We start from the raw sequence: 12,917 nt of genomic DNA on the forward strand, positions 1-12,917 counted from the left end.
TTGGCTATCTATATGTGATCTAATGATTTGTGTATATTTTAAATATGTATTTATAAACCATATTTGTGAGGTAGTCTAGAGAAAGAGAAGAGCTTGTAATTCCAGTGTGTCGCCACTGATCCACAGAGCAGGGTGAACCATGCAGAACTCCATGGCAGATGATGCACAGCAATAAAAAGAATCAGAAGACCAGAATGGCAGGAACCTCATTTGAGCCTAACCTATGTTACACTTCCTCTGTGTCCTGCTTAGCCGCTGAGGAAGGAAAGTGACTGAACCTGGATGCCAGAGGTCACGGCGGGATTCGGTCAATGATCCGGAGTTTCAATGGACTGGTTAACAGAGAGCTCTGACGTCTGAAAACATTACTCAGTGCTTCATTACTTTTTTTCCCATTTTGCTTTTATGGTGCTACCTTTTCTCTCAGTTTTGTTTGTGTCTTTAATGCACATCATTTAACTTTAAAATGCAAAATATAAAAAATGATATATATATATTAGGGATGTGACGGTATACCGGTATGACGGTATACCGTAAAATTCAAATATGAAATAGTACTATCATAAACATAACGTAATACCGTGATAGTAAATCACGTGACAAAAGCTATTTTCATGCAGGGAATTTTTTCCAACCATTACCCTAATAAAATATCTAAATAACCAATATTAAATAATATACTGGACCTGAATTGAGATAATGAAATCTGATCCTAGATCTGTATTTAGAGGCAAAGTCGTTTAAAAACACAGGTCTTTCCAGCCAATCATTCCAGCCAATCATGATGCCAGAAAAATGGCCTGAAGAAGCAATGGTTTTGATTGTTTGCCCGTTACAATCAATACAATCATTTTCCCCAAATAGTGGCGAACTGACACGGGTCTGTGGAAAAGTTTGACTCCGGTAATGTTTTCTGGTGCATGTTTCAGACCACGCCCGGCCAAAACACTCTGATTGGTTGGGTAAATACAACTATGCCGGGAAGGTTGCCTCCTTCGTTTATGCCTAGAAAGCCAAGGCATCGGCCAGGCTCTGTTGAATGAAGTGAAAAAAGAGACTGGCTCGCGAGGCTATGCACTGAGAGACTTTTTGGACGTTTTGAAAATAGACATGCTTTCACAAGAACAAACAAATATTGATACAGCATATCAAATACATTGACACAGGATAACATTATAATTCTACACTGATGACTTATACAACTGTTGTTTCCATGCTGATGAATGGCAACGTTACAGCTCTCAATTATAACGATTACATGTTTGAGTGATTGTGATTTAATTGTAGGCTATTTGACATTATCCGTAAACCAGGCTTTTTAGGGTGAGTCCCATTCATTTGAGTAGGGTCCAGGAAGTTGCCTGCTTCCACGTAACGTATGTGATACGCAAATGTTTTTCTCCCCTTTGTGGCTGTTGGTATTGCACTCATTGGCTGAAGTATGTGAGTAGGCGTGTCAAACAAGGTTGTTGCTTACAATAAATACGCTAATTTTTGTGAAATTCCATATTTACACCTATGATCTCTCTTTTTTGGCTGCCTATGATAATTTTCTTCAATTTTCTTCAAAGAGTCCATATCGAAGGAATGCAAACCCACATGGCAAGACAAAATTGATTTGATGAGGTTAATTTGATTTGTTTTTTGCGAGATATTTTCATCTGCTTGTGAGCAGTAATTGGATATTGATTCTCTTACTGCGGCTAATGGTATAAATATAAATTTATAAAATTGCATATTAAAATGAATCCCCCACCATAAGTGTGTATACTGTAGGAAGAGTCTGCAGTGTGTATCGGTTGTGTAAGCAGCCGTGCTCTCTTTATGCTGTCCAAAGTAACAGCTGTCTACCTCCTATTCCAGTCCTCAGAAGTAAGTGACAGAGTAAAAGAGGAGTGGCCTCAATGGAAGACTCACCCCACACTGTATTAAATATTTATTTATTTAATTATATTTGGGGTTTGTTTTAGCAATGAATCAGTGATATCATTACTAGTAGTGGTGTTAACATTATGGTTATCATTATCTGTATGGATTAGTGGGGAGAGCCAGGCTGTTTGGACAGGCGTGTGCAGATTTTTTTTTTAAACCTGTCCTACAGTATACACTCTCCTATTATTCAAATTAAAATAAGAAATAATTATAATTTAAAAAAAACACTAGTGTTGTCAATCACTTGCTGACCCTGACCCTCTTTGAGCCTTAGAGTGTGCACCAGGCAACTTTCCCTGCTTGGCTGTTTTTAGTGTAGGAGCTCTGACTCGGCTCGGTGTGTGAGTTTGATTCGGCTCGGTGTGTGAGTTTGATTCGGCTCGGTGTGTGAGTTTGACTCGACTCGGTGTGTGAGTTTGACTCGACTCGGTGAGTGAGTTTGACTTGGCTTGGTGTGTGAGAGGAGTTTGACTCGGCTCGGTGAGTGAGTTTGACTTGGCTTGGTGTGTGAGGTGAGTTTGACTCGGCTCGGTGAGTGAGTTTGACTCGGCTTGGTGTGTGAGGTGAGTTTGACTCGGCACGGTGAACTGGACTCCACACACCAGTTAAAATTCATAAATAAGTTTCATGTGAATTAGGCATTGAGTTAGCATACGAGTTAGCCGTCTTATCGTCGAAGCTCTGTGTGCGTTTTCCATTTGCCTGAGTCTGAGCCCCTCCACTCCGCTCGCCTTTGCTCTGTGGGAGAGGGGAGCCGCAGTTCAGCCTCATTTCTGCTGGATTTGCTCATTTCCGCTGGGCCCCAGGGTGGCAGACGGCCAAGAGCAACAGGTGATGCCTGCAGCCAGGGAGAAGCAGGAAGTGGGCTGTGTGGTTGAGACAGTTCACCAGAAGGGCCGTCTGGCCCCCTGCGAAACCACCCCCGTTCCTCACACTCCTCCTCCTCCTCCTCCTCCTCCTCCCCTGCCTCCGCCTCTCTGTGCCAGTCAGACGAGAGCAGGGCGAGGGAAAGTCTTCCTGATGTAGGAAAACAGAAGCGTGGGCAGCCCGTTATGTGGCAGTGTTACAAACGCACAGCAGACATTCAGGAGGCCTGTTACATTTCTGTCTATTCCTATTGGAGAGCATTAATAGCATTTTTAGTTTAGCTTTAGCATATAGGTGTGTTCATGTGTTTTCTGTAGTTCTGTGTGTGTGTGTGTGTGTGTGTGTGTGCGTGTGTTTGCGGGTGTGTGTGTGCACATGTGTGTATGCTTACACATATTTGTGTGCGTATGTTTGTGCATGTATGTGTGTGTATGCATTGTGTGCATGTGTGTTTGTATGTGTGTCTGGTGGATCTTAAGGCATTTCTTTAGTAGAAGCTGAGTGGACCTTTAGGTGCGTAGAGGGGTGTGGAGCATTGTCCTTTTTGTCTCAGTGGGATTTTGGGTCCACACTAATATGGTTAATGTGCCCCCTGTGAGATTAAAATATCACTGAGATGTCTATGCAGACCTGCCAGTCTACCTACAGATTATATGCACTGCATCTGTATGACTAGCTCACATCAATGTCAGTCTGTAACAAACATATGTGTCATTCTTTTTGTGTTACTAAAACTCAGAAATGACCTCACCTTGTGTTGTTTCAGCATCATGAAAACATTCATTCAAAAAAAAAAGAAAGCATTCTTTAAAAAAAGAAAAAACAAGACTATTAAAATATTTGGCTAAAAGAGTACTATTTTTCTCTTTGTCAATCTTTCATGATTCATTGCAGATTTTATCACTGAAAGTTGTCTGCCATGCCTTTCTCAAAAAGGGATGGAGTGACCCCCCTCTAGTGGTCAGAGACAGACAAAACAATGTACGTTTTTATTTTTTATTTTTTTATCAGCGATGGATATTGTAAAAACCAGAGTGTCACTCTTAAGTGTTAGGCTTTGGAGAGCTGCACAAAAGACTGATGAGCTCTTGAAGCAGGCTGCATCAGATTGCTGATCAGAGTGGGTGAACTGATTATTTAAATTAGATACATATTTGCAGAGAGAAAATTTGTGTTTGAGAATTTTATTTCAGCACCATAATATGCAAAGCAGGCAGTGGATCTTGTGGAAAAGTTAATTCGTGTAAGGATAAAATGTTACAGAATAGATTAAAATTGTGTGCTTTGAAAAGAAGACAATACTAGTCAGTGATATAAGTGAATAAATATGTCGCTGTCAAAATTAATTTTGATATGATTTAGATATGGCTGTTTATGAAATAGGGGAACAGTGTATTAAAAGGGCTGTAATTCCAACACGAATCAATCACTCAATATGACATATGACATATGGTGACATTTCAGGTTCAGGTTACTTTATTTGTGCCCGTAGGTAGATTTGGTTTGCATTTGCAGTAGACAAGGCATTATTGTCATTATTGTTATTGTCTAATTCTGATCAAAATTCTGACCATCCATTTATGGCATGCAAATGGCACAACTCACTTCACGGCAAGTTATGAAGTTGCTTGTGTGTCGTTTTTTTTTCATCAGTAAAGTCTCAACATATTATACTGTAAGCTGATGATGTGGCTGGTATGATGTAACCACTGGAAATGCGATTCCTTAATTAACGTGATGTTTGCAAAACAAAAAAACTGCATGAGCACATCATAGGGTATTTTTATATATTGTTACAATTATTCAGCACCTCTGTTACAGTCTGACTAGGACTGCTTGTAATTTGGTTTTGATTGTATCCGACTTGATGAAGTTATGAATGTAATTGAAACGGTTAATGACTACTAACGTGTCAAAGTTGCTTGAAGTAAAATTTCATAGTGCTAGGGAAAATAGCTTCGGGGTAAATGAGAAAAATCCAAAAAGTGTTACATTTACAGCGATTCTCCCCTACTACTTATACAAAGTCTTGTTCATACTTTCCTTTCATAAGACTGCCTAGTCTGTAATGAGTACTTGTGAACATTTGTAATATTCGCATTATTAATAACCCATTCTGCTGTCTCTCCCCCCGGTGTTCTGCAGTTCCATGTCACCGTTCAGTATTGAGAGCCTGAGACGTCCTCGAAGATCTGAGTCCCCAGACTCCAAGAAGAGACGCATCCACAGGTGTGACTTTGAGGGCTGCAATAAGGTGTACACAAAAAGCTCCCATTTGAAAGCACATCGACGAACACACACAGGTGAGTTCCTCTACGGCCATACAACCATACTTTTTTTTTTTTTTTACTTCATATTTTTATGCGCTGAAACATCAAATCACAACATTGCAAATATAACTTTTTTTTCTGCATTGCGTTTTTACTGCCAACAGTTGATCTAAAATGTTTTACGATATATAAACCTAAATAAAAGTTTTTTGTTTGTATTAATGTGTATATGTGTATGATAATAACATGTATTTATTGGTTTTTAATTTTCTTTGACATTGCATTCATAAAAAAAAACTGTTATTTGAAATGGTGGTATGCAGGGAGTCAAGGAGCTAAATGTAAAAAATAGAATTTAAATATATTACATTGTAAATATGTCAAAGCAGACTAACTTCTGTGACGTATTTGAGCCTGAAACCTAATATAGTGGTTACACGGATAATATTACATCACATATTCCTATTGTACTATAAGCAAACAGACTTAACTTTGCTTTATTATTATTTTGCTTTATTTTTTTAAAGGTTGGTTAGCTGATGTCTAACAGACAGACAAAGAGACAGGGACAAGAGCTGAATGACAGATAGAGACAGATATAAAGAAAGGTGGATTAGTGCAGCAAAAATATGTTGGCACATACTGTGACATCAGTAAGAGTGTGATTAGCTCCCTAAGCTGAGGGCCTTGGTCTTTAGCTCAGTTGGCTAATCATATCTCTTTTTGTGCAGCTAGGGGTCACAGTTCAAAACCTGAAGCAGAGCTACCCTGTTAAATAGACAGGCGGATAGACAGTTAGACTGACAGAAACAGACGTCTTAATTAATTCACGTACCTTCTCGTTCGACATTCACCCGGGTGTTTCCCCCTCTCCACTGCGCAGGCGAGAAGCCGTACAAGTGCACCTGGGACGGCTGCACCTGGAAGTTTGCCCGCTCTGACGAGCTGACGCGCCACTACAGGAAGCACACGGGGGTGAAGCCGTTCAAGTGCGCGGACTGCGACCGCAGCTTCTCTCGCTCCGACCACCTGGCGCTGCACCGGCGCAGGCACATGCTCGTGTGAGCCGGGGGGGAGGGGGGGAGCGGTGAGGGGCGGGGAAAGGGGGCGGGGCTAACGGGAGCACGCACAGACAACGCAGGAGAGCTGGGCCTTTCCTTGCACACGCAGGAGAGCTGGGCCTTTCCCCTGCATGCCCAGGACCCCCCCCCCTCCCCCCCCTCCTCCATACAGAGAGGAAGGCAACGGACAGACGGACTGTTACGCAGACGTCGAGGGAGAAAACAGGGTCTGGCTCCTCGGATCGGCAGAGGTAGGGCCCGGAAGCCAATAGGATACTGGCGCGAAGTCAAAGAATCTGTCCTTTACTGAGCACTGTTTGATACGTTTCTCTTACATTCAAAAGGCATATATGTTCCTTGTTTGGACAAACAGGTATTACGGTCAGTATCATTGTCAACTATATATATATTTTTCAGTTTTAGTATATATTGTTGTTTTGTATAAAAGGCTGCTTTTCTGCATCTATAATGTGAAACAATACAGACAGAATGACTGTGCTACTAGTGCCGCAACACAGACAGGTTTCTTAAAGAACAGTATTATTGCACAAATCCTTGCATCTTTCCCCTGCTCTGTGCTCTAAGCAGTTTACAGGACATCTCCAGGATATTTGATTGCCTCTTTGGAATTTTTAAAAGACAATACTCCACAAGCCTAAATACATAGGACACAGCGGATTTTTGATAGCCTAAAGTCGTCCAACAAACCAATGGCAAGATGATCAAGGACGTAATTGTTTTCACACGCACACACACACACACACGCTGCATATGTATATATACATGTATGTTATTAAGCAGTTTTGCAAACCTTTATGTAATTGTTTTTTTTTTTTTTTCATAAAGTGGATTTTTGAGAAAGTTACACCATGTACATCCCTAACAGCCTTTGTATAGTTGGATGTGTAATAGTAAACTTTTCCAGTCATCCTTGAATCTCCACACGGCAATATCTTTCTGAATGCCCATTTTAGTTTTTTTTTTTTTTTCTCTAGTCTAGAAAATCATTGGTGGTGCATTCTGTGCTGTGATTAGCAATCCATAAAGTGCAATCTGAACAAGTGAATATAGTTTTGTGTAAAAGAAAAAAAAATGTACAAAATACTTTCTGTCATTTTATGTTAATTATTATCTTTATCTGTCTGCTTTGATAAAAAACAAACAAAAAAAAAACAGTATTTTGAAAACTGCAGAATTGTAATATCAGTATGTATAATTTACAACGCTTTAAGCACCTTACACTAAAAAATAAGAATTCAGTTAGTTCCTGAAAAAGTAGTATATTATATGAAGTGAAAGGGATGGGGGATATTTTTGTTCTTGTGAAAGTTAAATAGGACCGAATATAACCCCCAATTGGGAAATGGTGTTAAGGGAAGCTTCGTCTCTGGGTCCCATTACCAGCGGCTGTCTGTTACAGGATCTCTTCGAACATGGAAGGCATCTGGGCATATATGCTTTGCATTATTTTATATATATTTATATATATATATATATATATATATATAATATATAATATATATATAATAATGCATTTACCCCCTGCAATACTTTCACATTGTATTGCTAGATTTTTAATCGGAACATTGGACAGATTTGGACAGATCCAAAAAAGGGCATGTGGATTTATGATACAACAATTTCTACCAGCAAACATACAGCATTTCCCAGCTGCCCCCTAGTGGCCCACTGTCTCACTACAGTGATTCGCAAGCAGACAGTTGTCTTGAGATCAGGATGAGCAGGCTAGACAATGCAAAACAGATTGGCCCTGCCGCTAAAAGACCTCTGCAGGGCCAATTTGCCAAACGGTTCCAGACCAGCGGCTGCACTCTCAAAAGAAAGGGTTTCAAAACGCTCCTCTGTATCTCCATTGGGGAACTCTATCTAGATCAAAGAATGGTTCTTTGTCAGGCAAAATGGTTCAATCTCAGAGCTTTAACACTTTTCACACCTACCATAGAGGGTTACATAGAGAAACTAATGAGGTTTCTCTGTGGAGACAAGCCAAAGAGCCTTCTTTTCTGAGAATGTGGACATTTTTTTCTGAGTGCTAGCTCGTTGGAATCATTTCCCTCACGTTCCAAATTTGACTTTTTCTCCCAAATTGGAATTCCCTGACGAATGTGTAGGCCCAGCCCATGGCTACAGTGTCCTCTGTCGAATCTGGCGATCCCACGCTAATGTTTCCTCTCAGCCATATTGGCCAGCCTCAGCCTTTGCTTCTTTTCAGTGTGCACCTCCAGCTGAGCTGGGCAGTCGCTGTGTCAGATGACTACACTTAAAATGCAGCTGAGGCTGACTTGGTCACTGGTTCAGTCAGTGTTCAATTTTAGACTTTGGGTTGGTCTGCATCAAGGGCTAGTGCTTTAGCTGGATGCTAAAGGGAGACTCATTCACCTCACGGTTTGTAAAAGCATATTGCATGCTTCATGTTCATGTTGATGTTTCATCATCTAAAATATTGCCTGTCATAGCTGAGATGTACTGTTGCATTGCCCAGGTCTTGCACTCAGAAAGGGTATCAGAGTAGGAGTGCTGACCTGGGATCAGTTTTGTCTTTTAGCTCATAATGAATAAGGTTAGGATACGGGTTGGGAAAAAGCTGATCCGAGATCCAAACTCCTACTCTGAAACACTGAATGCAAGGCTCCGAGCTACTTATAATGGAATGTCAAACATCATTTACTCTCAGCAAACATGTTTACTGGTTCTACTAGTAGAAGTAAGTGATATAATAAGACTGTAACTTTTGCACATGTCATACAGACAACGTCTTTGACAAAATGTCACAAAAGACCCTGTGTTTATGGAAAAATGGGTTCTTGTTCGGGTCTTGTTTGAGATTTTCAGAAATCCTTATCTAAGAACACAATGCATGATCTAAACAGCATTTCAGTGCACATTGTATATTTTGAAGTTATATGCCCATACACCGGAAAAGGCTTTATAAGCAAAGGCCACCTGGATCACTTAGATTCTGCATAACAACCAACCAGCCTGTTTCTCTCTTCAGCATGAACTCTTAAAGGGGCCTGCTACCATTATCATGCTTTGGGTTATCTGGCATGTCACTTCAATTAGAGGCCAAGGTAGAAATTATGTGGTTTGTTACAGATACTCCATTACATTGGTTTGGTAGCATAAACACAAGTTGCCAATGGATTCTTTCTGAGCAAAAATTCCAGCTTGTACTTTGATATGGTACCAATGTCCAATAGAGCAGTGGTACCCAACCCCAAACCTCTGTCCTGGGGACCCCCCTGTGTATGGTGGTTTTTGTTCCAGCCACAATTGCAATCCCAAAATTGTAACAAGTTTTAATTACAGTTGGTGCTTTTCATGTTCAGCTATGCATGTCATGTAGAATTAACCTCTCATGTTGAAATTGTGCTATATTTCAAAGAACTTCGTAAAAAGAGGAAGAAATTTTTTTTTAACTAATCAAATTAATGACCTAAATGGATCGATAGACTCCTAATTGGCAAAAGTGTGGACACATGGCCACTAAAACTAACCATGAGGTAGACAAAGAAAATGGTAATAAGCCCAAACTGCATGGTGTTAAGTTAAAGGTTAAAAAAAAGAATTGAGCGATCACATATTCAGTAGTCTAATTATGAGGCTGCTGATCATGTAATTTGATCAGTAACATGTTTACCTCTTTATATTAATTTTTGCAATAAAGAACAATTAGAATAATGTAAACATGATATTTTTATTCTTCATGGCATGTATAGCTATTTTTGACATAATGTAGCTTAAGAGGGTAAATAATCCTTCAAAATATGAAAAGTACCTAATTAAGAAAAAATAGCAGCTCTTTAAAATTCTGTGATTTTAATTTTGTCTGGAACAAAAACCAGCATACACAGGGGGTCCCCAGGACCATGGTTGGGGACCACTGCAATGGAGGAGAACCTCAGAACTGAGACAGTAAATAACAGTGTTTCTCAAGCAGTATACCGTTAGTGAAGTAATGCAGTTATGTTACTATGAAGTATGGAAAATATGTCTGAAAAATGCTGCAAACAAAACAAAAAGGATTATGCTGTGTGTTATGTTCAATATGAAATGAGACCAATATGTTTTGAATTTTGATGCTAGGTTACATATATTTTGTGTGGACACATGATTACACCAGTTCTTCAAGTCAAAAATGTTTGATTGCCTTTTAGGAAGCAAATAGCACCAGCACCTTGTTTAAGTGATATATAGTTCAGTAATTCTCATCAACACATTATCATTTCATATCATTTTTCACTTTGTGATTTTCTGAAATGAAGGGCACTTCTTCTTTGTTTTGTTTTTATTTTATATTCAGTTTCTGTACAAGAGGTGTTTTAAAATAATGTAATATATGTGAGTATTTCAAAACCCAGTTTTATATAGAATGTATATACTATTGTGTGGATGGACTTTTTAACACAGATAAATACTTTGAATACATTTTTACAGGTAGTAAATTATAGAATTTGGTATATTCAGGATGCTTAAAGCATTGTCCTAATTACACACAAAAAAAATATTTAATTTCAGTTTAACTGACTGGTTCTAGTTCTGTTTTTCCACAACGAATAAGGGGGGAAATCTAAACCTGTGCATATTTTATTTTTCAAAAATACTCCATCAGAGCTTTCAATGCAACCATGCCATAAAACGTGACGTGTTTCACTTCTTTGTTACACAAATGCATTATATTTATATATGCATTATATAATACATGCATTATATAATATAATGGAATTTGACAAACTTGACAGTGTCACATTTGTTAATGAACATGTTTTTCCCTCTTTAAGTTATTATAATGAAAATTAATCATGTAATCAATTTTGGATATAGCTTGCAGTTTATGCACACTCAATATATTTCCTTTATCTGAATTCTTACCCATAAGCGAGGATTCATTTTTGTGGCATAATTTTGTAACGGCAGCCAGGGTCAAAGTTATGCAATAATCAGTAGTGCCTCCTAATAACTGTACTGTAGTGTGGACCTGTACAAGCATTACACAGACGAGAATTACCACAGTTAGCTGCAAAAATTGATAATGAATCAATCAAAATATTTTTAACAGCAGATTAACCAATATGCAAAAGTTACATTTTGCAAACATCCCAGCCTTTACATTTGAATTTTTGTTTTATGATGTAACAATTTTAGACATAAAATAAGACATCTTAACAGCCAGCAGTGACCATCTAAAAGGGGGGTCCTCCCCCTCCCCATCCCCTTTTTTATAACATTGTATGTGTCTCCTATGGTAGTCGCATATGCTTTGTAAGGACATATTAACAACTTAACCTCAAATCACCTCTGAAATGAATTGATAATGAACAGTTTTTTAACCCTTTCAGGTTTTTTGCACAGATTTACTTCATGTACCCATTTGCAAAGCCGAGATAACTAGAATAATGGCTTTTCATTTGTACCATGTGATTTCAAAGGAAGTTGTATGGTATTTCACTGGGAAACTTCAAAAACATATATTGAATGTGCAACGACTGGGACCCCAACTTTTGGACTTTTATTATTTTATTTTTATTTTTTTTGTTTTGTAAATGTATTAGTGCATTTTTTCCAGTTAATATCAATGATGTTTATTTTATCTTCATTGTAAACTAAGTAGCTGAGCTGATACCTATGTAAGTGTACTGATATTATCTTAAGTGTTGTTCTTGTATTTATGTACAGTGTATGTAATGTAAATATAATTCAGAGCTTTTCATTATTTCAGTAAAAAATATTATATGCGATGATTAAAAGGGAGTCCCAGATTCGATTTTCAGAAAATTAAATGCCCCAGTGTCTTTGAAGAGATTCAAAAGAATTTGTTTTCTTCTTTTTACAATAGCGTCAAAACATTTTGTCAGTACCTTGCTTTTTCAAGCATTATTTTATTTTCCAAATGAATTGACCTGTGAATTGAAATTGAGTTTAATCATAAACATGTATTATAATCTGAATGGAGGCATGACGGTAAATAAAGTTGAATTTTGTTTTTAATAAAAAGATCCTTTTCCCATTTGTGGAGATTAAGATGCACTAGGATTTCATCAGAAGAATTAAAGGAGACAACCGGCAACAGGTTTCAGGTCTATGAATTCTCAGCCGTCATTGTTCAACCCTTGGAGACGGGGGGTTGGGAGAGCTTGTCCAAAAGACATCTGTGTTTTTGAGGTGTCAACTTTGTTCAAGTAATTTATCCTTAACATTGCTTATCTTGTCAATGTGTGGAATATCTTGCCAATTCAAGTACCAGAGACAGATACACTTAGGCTATTCAAGTACGGGCTTGACACAGTCCTGGATAGTCTCTAGACTGTAGGTATATGACAAGTCTAGATCGGCTGAGCGGTCTGATCACATTGTGTTTGTATGTTTATGTAATCAGAGGGCCATAGGTTTCCCTGGCTGGCCATGTTTGCTCAAGCGATGGCTTTCTCCTGAAATCATCAAGCTGTATACACAAACAGTATAGAATTAGATCTCTCAGGCTATTTGCCAAGAAAATACATTGGGAGGTAGCTGACAGGAACTATAATCTATAATATAAATCACATGTTGGGGGGGGGGGGGGGGGGTTCACAGCCAGATTAAGTTATTCCAATACATCACATCTTCTGAGTCAATACAGAAGGGAATAAGGAAACAAATATAATGGACTTCATAAACACACTGTATCATACTCAGTATTATGTAGGCAGTTCAATTAAATATCTTGTATAAATATCTTGTATGTATATTAACTTAGATATTAACACGGAAGAGAGAAATGGTACAC

The 12,917-nt window shown here is 38.5% G+C and overlaps 1 protein-coding gene across 4 annotated transcripts in view; it reads left to right on the plus strand.

Annotated features, from left to right (window-relative positions):
• The window catches only part of LOC135250525 (Krueppel-like factor 12), a 52,341-nt gene extending 40,196 nt beyond the window's left edge, over positions 1-12,145 (plus strand). For all 4 annotated transcript variants that reach the window (XM_064326881.1, XM_064326878.1, XM_064326879.1 and 1 more), the window contains exons 5-6: positions 4,945-5,102; positions 5,953-12,145. In XM_064326881.1, the coding sequence (XP_064182951.1) occupies positions 4,945-5,102; positions 5,953-6,134 (340 nt within the window). In that variant the 3' untranslated portion in view covers positions 6,135-12,145. The remainder of the gene's footprint in view (positions 1-4,944; positions 5,103-5,952) is intronic.
• Positions 12,146-12,917: the final 772 nt, after the last annotated feature.

The sequence above is a fragment of the Anguilla rostrata genome, chromosome 3 (assembly GCF_018555375.3).
Source record: "Anguilla rostrata isolate EN2019 chromosome 3, ASM1855537v3, whole genome shotgun sequence".
NCBI classification, from domain to species: domain Eukaryota; kingdom Metazoa; phylum Chordata; class Actinopteri; order Anguilliformes; family Anguillidae; genus Anguilla; species Anguilla rostrata.